Source organism: Gopherus evgoodei, chromosome 6, assembly GCF_007399415.2.
Source record: "Gopherus evgoodei ecotype Sinaloan lineage chromosome 6, rGopEvg1_v1.p, whole genome shotgun sequence".
Classification (NCBI taxonomy): Eukaryota; Metazoa; Chordata; order Testudines; family Testudinidae; genus Gopherus; species Gopherus evgoodei.
Genome location: NC_044327.1, coordinates 113,570,803 through 113,587,458, shown reverse-complemented (window position 1 = coordinate 113,587,458; position 16,656 = coordinate 113,570,803). Strand labels below are relative to the sequence as shown.

At 39.8% G+C, this 16,656-nt stretch overlaps 1 protein-coding gene and 1 non-coding gene across 4 annotated transcripts in view; both read right to left on the bottom strand.

Moving 5' to 3' along the window:
• The window catches only part of ZFR (zinc finger RNA binding protein), a 51,679-nt gene that overhangs the window by 26,616 nt on the left and 8,407 nt on the right, over positions 1-16,656 (bottom strand). For all 3 annotated transcript variants that reach the window (XM_030567541.1, XM_030567539.1, XM_030567540.1), the window contains exons 3-5: positions 6,024-6,306; positions 4,604-4,748; positions 612-830 (exon numbers count right to left, since the gene is read on the bottom strand). In XM_030567541.1, the coding sequence (XP_030423401.1) occupies positions 612-830; positions 4,604-4,748; positions 6,024-6,306 (647 nt within the window). The remainder of the gene's footprint in view (positions 1-611; positions 831-4,603; positions 4,749-6,023; positions 6,307-16,656) is intronic.
• On the bottom strand, positions 9,701-9,837 carry LOC115654129. The gene has a single exon (XR_004001112.1). It is a non-coding gene; the product is annotated as a small nucleolar RNA SNORA66 (small nucleolar RNA).

Here is a 16,656-nt window from a genome sequence, read left to right as displayed (position 1 = left end):
ATTAGACTTTTTCTGTTTAACAGAACATTTTAAATGTCCCATTTAAAACAGGATATCAAAGGATCCAAGCAGCTGCAATTTTCCAGTTGATTATCATCTGGTTATAAAGCAAAACAGGATTCCTTCCACTTTTAATCAAGCCTTGAATCTCTTACGTTTGGAGCAAAGCTCTTATACCATCCCCTCCTCCCACATGAGAATCAAGTAATCGAAAATCTAAATTATACTCTGGATTTCCCAGTCTACTCTTTACAATTGTCAGTGATACGTTGCCTCCCAAAATTTTATTTTCTTTGGACAATTATCTGTTTTTTTTTCCAATCCACGGTCTCTGCTCCCTTCCCATACTTGACCACCACCAAAAACTATCCAAGCAGTGCTGCAATCTCTTTGATTGTGTACAACAAAATAGGATCACATACAACTATTGTTCTCGTCCAAAAATATGTCCAAATATTCTGCCAATATAATGATCTAACTGGCTGAGTATTTCTTGGTGCTTTATGACATAACTAAAAACAAACTTAATTACCAAATTTTTGAGCCTATAAAATATTTTTCCATAACATGACTCACAAACCTCATAGTAATATAACATGCAAAATTCTTACCAGAGTAAGTAACTGCTGTTGTACTGTATGTAGCACTCTGAGTATAGGATGGAACGACAGTTGCTGCAGCTGCTACTGGCTGCACAGTGGAGGATACTGGATATATGGAGAAAGTAGTTGTAGCTGGACTAGGGGTGGCTGGTTTTATGGCTGTCACTTGTCGAGTTTGCTGGGCTTGAGTATACTGAGTTGCTCCTTGGCTATATCCTGCTTTTGGAGCTAATTAAGATAGAAGAGTAAAGTTGTACGAAGATTTAAAACTTTGAGATTAAAATAATTACATTCAATTATATACAAGTAACTAAGCATATAACAAATGAGGATTTTTGTGTTATAAACACATATGCCAGAGAGGATGACCATGTAATAAAATGAATACAAACCAAAGTGCATCTGCATAACTCATTTCACTTTTCTTCTCTAAATACAGCCAGGTATTTTTCTTAAGGGTTTTTCAGTACTATGAAGAGTAGCATGAGCTATGATGATCACTTTTAGTTTGAAGCTCATTAACTGACAAAAATTCAAAGCATATTACACAGATGCTGGTATTATTTGTAGTATTCAAAATACTTTTTGCATATGCTGAAAATGAAAAACCAAGCAACACAAGTATATTATGCCTAATCTCTCATTTGCTAGTAGCTGCTCAGCAATTTATAACCTCTCACGGGGGCCGGGGGGGCAGAGGAGGAGGAAGAGAAGAAGCTCTACCATAGAAGAATGGTTTGAAAAAACATAGAAGGATGCTGATATGGAAAAATTAACATACCAATTATATACCCAGCAAAATAGACAGAGGACAAACAAACAGATACTTAGATACTGGGTTACCTTTTATTCAGTACGCATAAGAATGGCCCTAGTGGGTCAGACCAAAGGTCCATCCAGTCCAGTACCCTGTCTTTTGACAGTGGCCAGTGCCAGGTGCCCCAGAGTGATTGGACAGAACAAGTAATCATCAAGTGATCCAGTCCTTGTCTCCCATTCCCAGCTTCTGTCAAACAGAAGCTAGGGATACCATTCCTGCCCATCCCAGCTAACTGCCATTGATGGACCTTTCCTCCATGAATTTATCTAGTTCTTTTTTTGAACCCTGTTATGGTCTTGGCCTTCACAACATCCTCTGGCAAGGAGTTCCACAGGCTGACTGCGCGCTGTGTGAAGAAATACTTCCTTTTGTTTTAAGTGTTGCAGGTGTCCTTTTTCCCAACTATTAACATTTGATAGACATGCCTGGTCCATTAATTATATATATATAAAAAAAAACAATCAGAGATTTCACTCAATTTTATAAAATCACTAGAAATAACGTCATAGGTGTTAACAATGCTCGCTCTTTAATATGGCTAACTCCCTGATGAACAGAGAGAGAGCTGATGACTATATTCATGCATGTCTCTTTAAACAAAAGACTATATTATTGTTTTGTTTCTGATATTTGTATGGCAAGGATTTGCAAACATATTAATACTTTCTTTAAAAAAAGGATACTATGCCAGGAACATGGTGTTTTCACACAAAGAACACTACTACAGGCTCAGGCCACAAAAAACCCTTCAAGTCCAAACTAGCTACACATAAATATCCTAGAATATTATTTCCTGTAAAATCTCTCTCTTGTCCTCTAGTAACACAGCTGTTCTAGTTGATCCTCTACTGATGTACTTGGTAGAAAATGCCACCGGTTTCACTCACTTCAGGGCAAAAAGGTTACCTTCAAAGTAATTAGGAAAAAACTTTCTAACTCACTGGAACAGGTTCCCTAGGGAGGCTGTGGAATCCCAGTCATTGGAGGTTTTAAAAACAGGTTAGACAAACATCTGTCAGGGATAGTCTAGATATACTTAAACCTGCCTCAGCACAGGGGGATAGACTAGACGGCCTCTTGTGGTCCCTCCCGGACCTAAATTTTTATAATTCACTCATTTCTAGCCTGCTGTTCCCATAGCTGTAGGAGTATTTAGTGTCAAGTCCTAGAATTTGTTTCTTGCTTAGACTGCATATCTGCATCTATCTTTACTATTAACTTTAGAATTCTGAAACCAGAGAATACCAATTTTTCCAGAATGGCATGGAAAAAAATCCCCCTTGCTTCTTTTGATCCTTCTCAACCTTCTCAGAAACCCTTCTCTAATATGGTACTAACAATTTAGCAAAGTAATCTACAGATGGTCCAACAAGTCTCACAGAAGACTAATTTCTACTTGTGTCCAATTCTCTTTTTGGCTTCTTATTGCTGTACTTAGGTTTCTATAACCCATACAGCAGCGATCTGGAATTTCCCAGTTGTACTACTTTCCACTGACTGCATATAGGCCTGCCCAGGTCATGGGAGCCTCGCAGAATCTTGAAAGCCTTGGAATGGCATGGCAACAAACATTCAGAGTTAAATCTGAACGTTTTTCTTTTGTATGTAGATCTCAGGTTACAACTATTTTCTGGACATGAAGACTGAACTGACTCCTTTCAGAGTTCCAGTAAACTAGAGAGATATAGTTAATGCTCTACCAAATTCACACTCTATTTTGGTCAATTTCAGAACTAGAGGGTTTTTTAATTGGTCAGCTTCACAATTTCAGATGTTTACATCTGAAATTTCTGTGTTGTAACCATGGAGATCCTGACCCAAAAGGGGACTGTGGGGCAGGGGGATCCCAAAGCTGTTATAAGGTGGTCACAGGATTGCCATACTCGCTTCTGTGCTGCCTTCAGAGAAAAGGGGTGGTGGAGAAAGCCTGGATCCTGGGCAGCCCTGAGCCCGGGCAGGAGCCGCAAGGGGTGGCAGACCAAAGCCCTGGCTGGAGCCCAGGCACTCCCAGCCCCTGTAGAAGCTGCGGGGGGGAGGGGGGAGAAGCAAAACCCTGGAGCCTGGGCACCCCAAACCTAGGCAGGAGCCGAAGGGGGCAGTAGCCCCCTGAATGCCAGCAGGAGCCGCAGGGCAGAAACCCGGAGCCTGGCTCTGGGGCTGCTGCAGCGCAGAAATAAGAGTATTCCACCCTCACTTCTGCATTGCCTGCGACGAAGGTCTGATCTCCCCGCATAACCACTGTACTGGGGAAGGACAAGTCCTGTCTCTCCCCAGGCCTGCTGAACTAGCAGATTTCAGGGAGATCAAGTTTTACAGGGAAGGTCTTCTTTCACTGTCCGTGATATATTTTTCACCGCTGTGAAACTGGTTGGGCCCTAGAGTTAATGACACGTAAAAGTTCGCGTGTGTATTCCTCACTTGAGCAGAGAAGATTGTCTCCCTTGCTGGAGAGTGAGAGGCATTAAGTATGAACGCTGAATTTAGGTCTCAAACTGTGCCACCTCTTTGTTACTAGAGTATAAATCCCCTCCTAATACCATTATTTTTAAACTGCAGCAATATACTGTACAAATGGCATTTTTTAAAAACCACACACACAGTAACTGGTCTCTCTCCCCACAGACTTGTGCCATGTTCTTAAGCAACTTGTTCACCCTACTGCTTTCTTTAAGCAAACCTTCTCCTACCCTACAGCTAAAGCTTGCCTTTAATTTCCCATTCACACCAACAATATAAAGATTTAAAACTTTTTAAACAGGATTTAAACTTTGTGATAGAAAAAATGGGTTAATACTGACTTATACTATTTAATATAACAAAACTGTGTTCAAAAATCCTTTTCTTGTCCAGGTCTCTTCCTGTCTGCACTGGCCAGCCAAAGTGTATTTGAACTTGGCAGGTACAGCATATTCTAAAACATACTTAAGTATTGTTAAATTCAATTTACATAGAAAAAGGTGTATATTTTTAGACAAGAAAGCTAGTTGCGGCAATGTCTTCTTCTTAAGTGTTGGCTAACAGCATGATTTTTGTCCATACATTTATATTTATACGGGTTACCTTATAAAGCTAAGAATAAAAAGCAATTTGTCTGAGGTATCCAAAGAAACATTTTTTTTAAAAAAAAAAGCAGCACACTGTTTTGCACTGACCAAAAAGGAATTTCATGCACACCACCCACCTGTCTGGTAATATGATTCGGCTACAGAAGGCTGAGGCTGGGCAGCAGCCGCCACTGCAGCCGCTGCTGCTGTTGGTTGTTGATAGTACTGCTTGCTGTCATAAGCCACAGCTGGGGCAGTGGATCTAACATACGAGTAGGAGTCCTTAAAAAGCATGCAAAACAGAAAGAAAGGACCTGAGTTTCTGCTTAAATATGTCTGGGGCCTGGGATAATCAAAGGCAGCCAAAGGGAGAGAGAGTCTACTGAATTAAGTCAAACACTTCATTTAAAGATGTATATGATTCTAGAGTTAAATAAGCCTTTTATATTTTAAAATCTTTAATCTTAATTTGAGATTAAGAAAAAAAGACTAAGAACAGCAATTGCTGAACAGTTTTGATGAACATTAACAGACCTAATAAATAACAGCAATTCAACTCTTGCATTTACAAGTATTTTCATATTTTTTCCCTTAGTTATTTTTCCATTAAGGAACAGAAAGATTCTGCTGTCAGACTGTTCCACTATTAAAATTATATAGAATTTCTGCTCTGATATAAATGTAAGAAAACTCACAAGCCTGCTCAAAATGTGTATTTTGACAAAATCCAAGTTTAAGAAAAGCCCAACACCACTTTCGAGGCATTACAAATTTGATTTAGCATTTTTCCTATTTACATATAAATTAACTGTACCTTTTGTAAGCGTTCTGTTTTATATTTCATCAACTATTCTGCAGTTCAGAGAATTTTCTACTTGGATTTACAGCACTTGATAAGAAGCTTAAAAAGTAACATCTCATTCCCTAGCAATTTTGGCAACCTTGTATTTTTTCTCTCTCTTTGTTTAAGACTCCTTTTTTCTCTGTCTGTGCATCAACATCTAATAGCAGGTATATGCACTGCTCCTGTAATTATTAGGATGTGTTAGCTAGTTGTTGCTTCAGACCATTGGAAAGAGCTTGCTTGTTTTTCAGGACTCTATAGGTTTGTTTTTTTTTAGTAGCCACTTCTGGTTAGAGGGAAAAATTAAACAATCATTAATATGACCTAGGTCTTCTAAAGTGCTTTTCATCAAAGCAAAGTAAGTATTTTAAAACTAGAAGGCACCCCTAATAGATAATTTTATAACGTGGAAATCCTCTCTCTCTCTACAAAGCAGATGTGGTACTGCCATTCTTGGTGTAACTTTCCTCATAGTCCCTTGGTTATACGCCTCAACCCTGACTTGGAGAAGAGGACATGCCACCTCCACAATTTTTGGCCTTTGTAGAAGATACCAACAAGCTTGCTAAACTTGATGGTAGTTTTTAATGATTTGGACATTTGCCCAGTGAGAACTAGACAGATTATCAAACTCATTTCACACAGATCACCAAACATCCATCAGATAAATTTTGATCATTACCAACCCAAGATGGATTCAAAGTGGCACTTACCTGGTAGTTTTGTGTAGTGACCGGAGGAGGTGGTGGTGGGGCTTCCTGTTGTCTTTGGGTATAACCGTAATCTGTCGCCGTGTGTGCCGTAGGATAACCTCCATAGGCAGCAGCTGTGGCAGCAGCTGCAACAGCTACTGGTGCAGGCCTGGCTACAGCAACTGTAGCTGCTGCTGGGGCATACGCAGCAGTAACCGTGTGTGCAGCTACTGGAGCCTGATGGACAGTGTAGCTAGCAACTGTAGTTGGATGGGAATAGGCTACACCCGAAGCTGGCTGCTGGCTATATTGGGAAAGGACAGTAAGTATTACCCATCGCGTAACAAGTCCATTAGTTCAACAGCTAAACATGTTAGACTGATACCCAAATATTTCATTCAATTTCAAAATACCAGAACAGTCTTAAAACTAAGCTTTGAATAATCCCACAGAGGTCTACAGGTTAACATGAAGCACTCATTTATTTTATTTATAGGCTTTTTTATGGCACTCATTATTTAAGTATCATTACACATTGAAGTGCTTATGGCTGAAACATTAAACAAAATGGGGACCCATCTGATAAAGGTAAACCTTTTGGCACTGGCAGACAATCTCTTCATTTGAAACAGTAACGAGATCTCAAATCACCAGATTTTGCATGATATGGAAGTACTGCAATCGTTCTTTGGGTAGCATATTTGACAACCTCCTGCACTGAAAAAAGAACGACTTCTTCTGTGAAAGCTATTATTGAACTCTTCCATCTTGCATGGCATTTTCCGGGGCAAAGTATAGGATTCTTTTTATGCTACTGGAGTTGTAAGACTAATTACTTCACTAAAAAATACACCACCCCATGTAGGTCTGGTGACTGAACAGCTGAATGGAAGGAGAGTGACTTTTAAAATGTTTTAATTAAAAGTCAGTGCAAAAATCCCTAAACTCAATAGGGAGAAACTTATGAAACTAATGTCTGATGAGGGAGTACCCCTCCAAATGTTGAGATTAGATAGATAGGCCACTGTATCTAGAAAAAACTCAGAAAAGATGTACTAACAAAAAGTCTAGCAGCCAAATGAAGTGTACTATAGAAATGAGTGTGCAGAGAATGCTGTAAGACTCATCTGTTTCCCCAACCTTTGCAGCAGGTGCATGCATGAAGCAGTGTACCAGTAAGTATTAACTAACAAGAGGCAGATATTAACAGTCCAGTGAGAGAAGGATGGTCTCAGAAGTTGCAGTGATTATTTGAAGGGTAGAATCTAATAACTGCTATTGCTCTATTTTGATTTGTAATATATGTACAGTGCATTACACAAAATGCCTAAGACTTTAGGTAGGTTAATTTAAAAATATAAATAAATTAGTAAAATAATTATTGCCAAGAAGTCAGTACTTATTACAACCCAGAAAAGAAATGGGGGTTACAAAACAAAAGTTAGGAACTTTTATTTGACATAAACAGCCCATGTACCAGCATGATTTGTTTCCTGCACTTTCATCCAGTAACACTATTAATTACTCACACCACCTACATGAGAATACTATTATCTCTATTTTATAAACTGGGAAATCAAAACAGAGACATTAAATGCTTTGGCTACAACAGCACACTGAGTCAGTGGCCGAGATGATGATTTGCAATTTTGGGTTTGCTTAGATGCCAGAGAGATAACACCTAGCTAAAGTTTCCAATAGTCAATCTGGCACTAACTGCCAAAAATCATATTTCCTCTTGTCTATGGGTATGCTTACTGCTTCTATAAGTTGTCAGTATTTATGCTTGGTCAAAATTTATCAGGAGAAAAATGCTGTATGATTCTGTCATTTTAATGTCAAAACTGCATTTAGTCTACATATCAAAATGGCATTCCAATACCTGTGGAAAGATGTAGTGAAATATACTGCCAATTTTGGCAAGTCCAAGTAAATACAGCAGTTATATTTAAAAAAGTCAAGCAGAATGTTTAAAACATTGCTTGTTATGATTATTCAGAAACGTCAAGCTGTATTAAGAACTTTAATTTTAATGAAATGCCCTTTAGTTATCCTTTTATAAAAACAGTAGTACACATCTTTAGTTTGCAATGAACATCCAACTGTATGATTAATTAGTTCAAAATCACACAAATCAAATTAAACTAAGGTAAAAAAATAAAAAATGTTATCTTTTAAGCGAAGGGGATTCTGAACAGGGAAGTGCAGAGTTAACTATGTGGGATAGGTCTCTACCAGGATAACCTCCTACAGTATTTAGGCACAAGAAAAGTGAGCATTTGGAAAGAACAGAATGAATCTTTTTAGCACAGTGAATAATACCCACACACACAAAATTTATAGGAGAAAAAGTGATATGATAATATAATAAAGGGTGGAATATCACAAAAATCCTTTGAAACCACCTGGCTTTGTTCTTGCTGAATATAGCACTAGATTTCTAAGAAGAAATCAAGAAATTATGGAAGAAGTAAGCTCCAATTTATCATATTTAATATATTTCTCATTTTGCCAAATGTAAAACAGTCCTGAAACTAAAAACACTGAGATAGTATTTTGATGCCAGTAGTTGCACAGGACACAAAGGAAGAATTAAATAATTGGATGAAGATCTTTTTTTGTGTCGTAGAAGTTTAAACTTGATGCTCAAAAAAATTATAATTTTCACTGAAAATCAGATGCTACACTCCCTTCAGTAACTCCAGCAAGTTTATATTTCTGAAAGACAGTCTAGGCTGGTTGGCACTCCCTACTACTCTAAAATCTAATTTAATCACTAAAGAGCCCAATCCTGTTCCATGTAAATCAATGCAGGGATGTGCCACTGACTTAAATGGAAGCATGATCAAGCTCACATTTTCCTTCAAGTCTCCCTCACTGCAATGTTCAGAGTCATGGGGGCAAGAAACAAGTTGGAGATGTTGCTACCACTACTTGAAAATGGTTCCTGCTGCTTCTCAGACAAGTCTACGCTACAAAATGAACTCAATTTAAGTTACGTTGACGTACAGCAACCACAGTAATTACATTGGTTTTGCAAGTCCATGCTAACTCCTTCTGTTGGCAGGGTGTGTCCTCACCAGGAGCACTTGCACTGATTTAACTAACAATGTGGGGCACTGACAGCCCGAGCCCTATCATGGCTCCAGGCTGTCAACTGGAACAGTCTAAATGTAAGCAACACAGCACCTACCCTGACACTATGTTGACCTAACTACATCGAACTAAGCTCTATGCCTCTTGCGGAGCAGGAGCAGATTAGTCTGGGAGCGGTAGCTTCTGGTGGTAAAAGGTGAGAACTGCTACCCAGAGTCATTAGATCAGGCTACAAACAGCTGCCTGTTTAGCAATACAGAATTGTGCAAGTGGAAATAAGAGAGATTTCCTGAATTTGAGAGAAGTTGTTCATGAGATCAGAAGCAGCTACTAAAAATAAGCTAGATCATGAAATGCTCAAAAATGTTGAGAACGGGCAACTCTTGTAGTAAAGCTTCATTATTGTTTAAGTTATATTACAATACCACTGCTCACATACAAATTAGCGTCATACCTATGAAAATAAGGTTTTTTCCAAAATGGTATCCTTGATTTTTTTTAAATCTCATTTGTAACTAGGAACCAATTTCCCAGTCAATAGTGAGAGTTTAGCAAGGTGGATCCTAATCTGAAAAATATTTAGTGTTTGGCAAAAATAGTTGTCTTGTAATGGTAAAGAATTAACAGCCCTAGTCATGTGATTTCTAAGGCTACTAAGGTTCTATTACCATGCTTACTTTAGCAAACCTGTTCCCCTTGCTTCTGCAACATCATGCAGAGCTAGTGATCGAGTTTGCAAGAATATAGGAAAGTATTCTGGATGAAGTGACAGCTTCTCAGTAAGATTCTAAAAATTGCCTGTCAATCATTACAGTTTTAGCATTCTGAAGAACTCGCCACACTTCCCTGTAATCTTCAAGTCTGGCTTAGTACTCACAAAAATCCCTCTATGATTCTTTTACTTTATCACAACTGGCCCCTATCTAACAAGTGTCACACTTCACTGATTCTACCTTTCAGAACTCCCTCCCTGTCATAGGTTATTTTGTTGTTCATATGGCTATGACCCACAAGATGTGCATTAACAAGGTATAGTGCACACTGTGGGTATATTGTAATCGACCTCCCCACAAAACCACCAATAACCTAATGCCACACATCCTGGCATGGCTCACTCATCACTGATATGATTACCCACACTTTCCTGCATGTGAAATACAGATGGACATCTTAAAGTTCTGAGAAAGTGAAAAAAAGGCACAAGGCAAAGCAAATGGGTAGTTCTGCAGAACCTCAAATGGCTTTGATTTTCATCCAATCAGAGGAATCTACAGAAGCAATTATCAAAGGAGAATTTCAGTTACACTGCAATTTTGAGTCCAACTTCTTTTCAACCCACTCATTCCTATCTTTTAATTTCCACCTCGCAAATCATTTGATTACTTCTGGATTATCTACCCTCTGCTCTCTTGGTCTGCTTAAACCCTAGAGTCCTGATCCATAACAATTTGTCTTTCCAAAGGATACTAGATAAATGGATACATTCTCTCATTTAATTTTAAAAGGATCTCACTATCTGAGGGTACTTTAGATCAGTAGTTTTCCAACCTTTTTTCTGGGGATCCAATTTAAGAAAACTGTTCGTGCCCGGAACTCAAGGGAGCTGGGGATGAGGGGCTCCGGTGTTTGGGGGGGCATTCGGGGCTGGGGATTCAGATGCAGGAGGGGGTCAGGGCTCTGGGGTGCAAGAAGGGGTTCCGGGATTTGCAGGGCTCAGGGGGCAGACTTATCTCCGGCAGCTCCCACTTAGTGGTGCAGCTGGAGTACAGAGGCAGGTTTCCCACCTCTCCTGGCACCGCGGACCGCCTCCAGAGGCCAGCAGCAGGTCCAGCTTCTAGGCACACAGCTCTTGCCCGCAGGCACTGCTCCCCTACCCTCAGCTCCCATTGGCCGCAAAGTGGCCGATGGGATTTTGGAGCCAGTGCTCGGGGTGGGGGCACCATGCAGGGCCCCGTGGCCCCCATGCCTAGAAGCCGGACCCACTGCTGATCACTTCCGGAATGCAGAGCGGTGTCGGAACAGGTAGGCACTAGCCTGCCTTAGCTAGCCAGCACTGCTGACGGGACTTTTAAGGTCCCGGTCGGCGATGCTGACCAGAGAGACCCAGTGCCTTCAATGCCGTGACCCAAACTTTGAAAAACGCTGCTTTAGATGTTCTTTAGCCATTCCTGTGCCTTGCTCCTATCCCCAGTGGTCATATAGGCAGAGACCAAACCTGGGGACATCTCCTTCCTTATGTACATGAGATATTGCAAAACTTGCCTCCAAAGGCTCTGCAAGCAGTGTTTGCATTTGACAGATTATAATGTTCCTCCAGAAAGTCACCTATGTGTTTTAGACAATTTTCTTAAGGGCAGGATATCAGGGACTCTCAAAAGGGAGACTTTTTTTTCAGAAACACAGTACTCAGGAGAAAAAGTAGACAGATGGTCAAACAAGAATGAAAAAATCCTTATTTTCAGTGAGCACTTTTTTACATACAAATCAGACTTATTTCCCATTTAAAAACAAATACTAATTAAAAAACAGCACCATGTGGAACCAGATTGGCCCCCGTGTAGGTAATCAGCAAGGTTGCAATCTTTAGACCCACAGCACAGACCTCTACTACTTGAGTTAACAAGGTATTTGGTAACAGTAGTAAGTAGGCTGTTATACTCTGCCTTGGACCAGCCACTAGAGAGAGAGAGGATGACATGCACACTGTAATTCTGGGTTCTAGTTCAAGTTTAGGAGGGAAACTTATTCCAGCCATTACAGACCTTTCTGACCCATCTCCTCCAGCCTCCAGGTTCCCCTAGTATGACTATATCTAGCCTCTCTGCTTCTCTCCAAGTCTCCCCCACAGAGCCTGTCCCCATCTCCCTCTACTTCCATTGTCCTACTCAGCCTGCACCCCTTAGTTTGCTTAAGTCCAACCCAGCCAATTCCTAACCCTTCAGCCTATGCTGCTAGCCCGTGCCTGTCCACCTCTATTATCCTCAGCTTCCTCAATGTCCTTCACACTGCCTGCACAATCACACCTGGAGCACTGAAAGCACAGGAGAGATACAATCTCCTCACTCTCAGTTCTAGTGCCACAGTGACTCCTAGGAGGAACATAAATAGAAAAAGTCGTATATAGCAGCGGTTCTCAAACTTTAGCAATCCAAGGACCCCCATTTTGATTTTAAAAAATTTCTGAACCCCCCCACCCCCAAAGTTCCCTTGCACAGCCCCAGGTCCTGCCCCCATTCCATCCCTTCCCCCAAAGTCCCACCCACCTCTTCCCAACCCACTCTTCCCCACCTCTTTCTGCCTCATCCCTGCTGTTCCCTGGTGCACAGGAGGCGCTGGGAGGGAGGGGGAGGAGTTGATCAGCAGGGCTCCACAGTCAGCACAAAGAATCTGAGTGGGGATAGAGCATACACAATGCAGATGGAATAACACTACCAGCCTCTAAAAACCTCTACAATTAGTGTCAGTATGGGCAGTGCTACGTTGGCGGGTGATAGTCTCCTGCTGACACAGCTACCACCACTCCTTGGGAGTGGTTTAATTATGCCAGCAGGAGCATATAGCAGTGCAGCTGCAAGGTCCATAGTGTAGACATAGCCTAAGTTAAGAATTATTTAGAGAAGTTACATGTCTTCAAGTCAGCAGGGCCTGATGGACTATATTCTAAAATACATAAAGAACTGGCTGAAGAGATCTGAGCCATTAGCAATTATCTCCCGAGAACTCATGGAGGACAGGAGAGATCCCAGAGGATGAATAAGGCAAATATACTACCTATCTATAAAAAGGATAAGGAAACCCAGGGAATTGTAGACTAGAGTACCCAGAAAGATAAAGGAGCAAATGATCAATTTGTAAGCACCAAGAAGATAATAAGGTGACAAGCAGCAGTCAACATGGATTTGTCAAGAACAAATCATGTCAAACCAACCTAATATCCTTCACTGACAGGGTAACAAGCCTTGTGGATAGGGGGGAAGCAGTAGATATGATCTCTCTCAATTTTAGTAAAGCTCTTGATATGGTCACACATGACTGTCTCATAAATAAACTACAGAAATATAACCTAGAGGAACCTACAACTGAATGGAAAAGCACACTCCAAGTAGTTATCAATGGTTCACAATCAAACTGGAAGGGCATATTGAGTGGGGTCCCAGAGAGATCGGTCCTGGATCCAGTTCTATTCAATATCTTCATAAATGAGTTGGATAACAGCATAAAGAGTAAGCTTATAAATTTTGCAGACAAAACCAAGCTGGGAGGGTTTACTAGCACTTTGGAGGACAGGATTAGAATTCAAAATGATCTTGACAAACTGGAGAAATGGGTCTGAAATAAACAGGATGAACGTCAACAAGAACAAATACAAAGTACTTCATTTGGAAAGGAATAATCAGTTGCACAAACGGGAATGACTGCCCAGGAAGGAGTACTGCAGAAAAGAATCTGGGGGTTATAGTAGATCGCAAACCTGAGAGTCAATAGTGTAATAATATTGAAAAAAAAGCAAACATTCTCTGAGATGTATTAGCAGGAGTGTTGTAAGCAAGACACAAATAGTAATTATTCTTCTCTACTCAGGACTGATTAGGCCTCTACTGCAGAACCGTGTCCAACTCTGGCCACTCCACTTTGGAAAAGATGTGGACAAACTGGAGAAAGTCTAAAGAAAAGCAACAAAAAGGATCAGAAGTCTCAAAAACACGACCCATGAGAAAAGATTTAAAAAAAACTGGGTATGTTTAGTCTGGAGAAGAGAAGACCGAGTGGGGCATAACAGTTTTCAAGTATGTAAGAGGTTTTTATAAAGAGGAAGGTGTTAAATTGTTCTCCTTATCCACTGTGGACAGGAAAAGTAGTAATGGGCTTAAATTGCAGCAAGGGAGATTTAGGTTAGACAGTAGGAAAAGCTTCCTAACTGTAAAGTAGTTAAGCACTGGAACTAATTGCCTACAAAGGCCATGGAATCTTTGTCACTGGAGGAGTTTGTCCAATCTGTTCTTAAACATCTGTCAGGGATGGAACAGATAATACTTAATCCTGCCTCAATGAAGGGGACTGGATTAAATGACCTACTGAGGTCCCTCCTAGTCCTATATTGCTATGATCTCTGACCACTTCGCTGGGTTGGAGCATCTGTGATTTTGCTAACTGTGTTAATAAAAATTAGGGCTGTCGATTAATCGCAGTTAACTCACATGATTAAACACAAAAAAATTAATTGTGGTTAATCACACTGTTAAACAATAGAATATCAATTGAAATTTATTAAATATTTTGGATGTTTTTCTACATTTTCAAATATATCAATTTAAACAACAACACAGACTACAAAGTGTACAGTGCTCACTTTATATCTGTAGTGCTGCTGTGCAATCTGTTTACCATGAAAGTGCAACTTACAAAAGTAGGGGTTTTTGTTACATAACTGCACTCAAAAATAAAAACAATGTAAAAGTTTAGAGCCTACAAATCCACTCAGTCCTATTTCTTGTTCAGCCAACCGCTAAAACAAACTAGTTTGTTTACATTTACGGGAGATAATGCTACCCACTTCTTCTTTACACCACCAGAAAGGGAGAACAGGCATTCGTATGGCAATGTTGTAGCTGGCGTTGCAAGATATTTACATGCAATATATGCTGAAGATTCATACATCTCTTCATGCTTTGGCCATCCTTAAGAGGACATGTTTCCATGCTGATGATGCGTGTAAAAAAAAAAAATGTGTTAATTAAATTTGTGACTGAACTCCTTGGGGGAGAATTGTATGTTTCCTGCTGTTTTGCCCGCATTCTGCCATGTATATGTTATAGCAGTCTCAGATGATGAACCAGCACATGTTGTTCATTTTAAGAATACTTTCACTGCAGATTTGACAAAATGCAAAGAAGATACCAATGTGAAATTTCTAAAGATAGCTATAGCACTCGATCCAAGATTTAAGAATCTGAAGTGCCTTCCAAAATCTGAGAGGGATGAGGTGTGGTGCATGCTTTCAGAAGTCTTAAAAGATCAGCACTCTGATGCCGAAACTACAGAATCCGAACCATCAAAAAATAAAATCAACCTTCTGATGGTGACATCTGACTCAGTGATCCTATTTCAGATGATGAAAATGAACATGCATTGGTCTGCACTGCTTTGGATTGTTATCAAGCAGAACCCGTCATCAGCATGGATACACGTCCTCTGGAATGGTGGTTGAGGCATCAAGGGACATTTGAATCTTTAGCGCATTTGGCAAGTAAATATCTTGTGATGCCAGCTACAACAATGCCATGTAAACACCTGTTCTCACTTTCAGGTGATATTGTAAACAAGAAGCAAGCAGCATTATCTCCTGCAAATGTAAACAAACATGTTTGCCTGAGCAATAGGCTGAACAAGAAGTAGGACTGAGTGAAGTTGCAGGCTCTAAAGTTTTACATTGTTTTGCGTCTGAATGCAGGTTTGCTTTTTACATAATTCTACATTCGTTAAGTTCAACTTTCACGATAAAGAGATTGCACTACATTACCTATATTAGGTGAATTGAAAAATACTATTTCTTTTATTTTTTACAGTGCAAATATTTGTAATAAAAATAAATATAAAGTGAGCACTGCACACTTTGTATTCTGTGCTGTAATTGAAATTGATCTATTTGAAAATGTAGAAAACACTCCAAAATATTTAAATACATGGTATTCTATTATTAACAGTCCAATTAATCGCAATTAATTTTTTTAATCGCTAATAAAAGCCCTAATACAAATGTTATAAAGTCAAGAGACCTTTCCTAACTGACAGTGTCTCTGCTGTTGATATCAGAACCCTCATAGTGACTCCAATACTTCTGGCTTTGATCATGAGGCAGGACCCTGCCAAACCACAGAATGGTAAATTGGGGTTTCTGATTAACATATTATCAATAGATCAGTCAACAAAATGGGGCCTATCTTCCCTGATATTGGTTTTACCTGAAAGCAAAATGTGGACTTCCTGCAGCACAAAAGCAGGTCTTTTAGGGTTAGAAAGTACTGTGGTTTATTAACTATTGTTAATGACAATGTTAATGCAACATTTATTGTCTTGCAAAGTCTCTGATCTGATTGGTCAGAAAACAACTTTTTGGGAAGCAAGCTCTGAGGAGTCTTTGATGCCTACATTTAAGGCATCTATGAACTAACTGGGCAGAATATACATTAGTAAACTTATTTAAATCTGCAGCAATTTCTGGAAAAGCAGCTCACTTTTCAGAGAGAATATGGTCTATATACTATTTCTGTGAGAGGATACAACAGGGGTCAACAACCTTTCAGAAGTGGTGTGCCAAGTCTTCATTTATTCACTCTAATTTAAGGTTTCACGTGCCGGTAATACATTTTAACGTTTTTAGAAGGTCTCTTTCCATAAGTCTATAATATATAACTAAACTACTGTTGTATGTAATGTACATAAGGTTTTCAAAATGTTTAAGAAGCTTTATTTAAAATTAAATTGAAATGCAGAGTCCCCCGGACCGGTGGCCAGGACCCAGGCAGTGTGAGTGCCATCTTCGGCACGAGTGCCATAG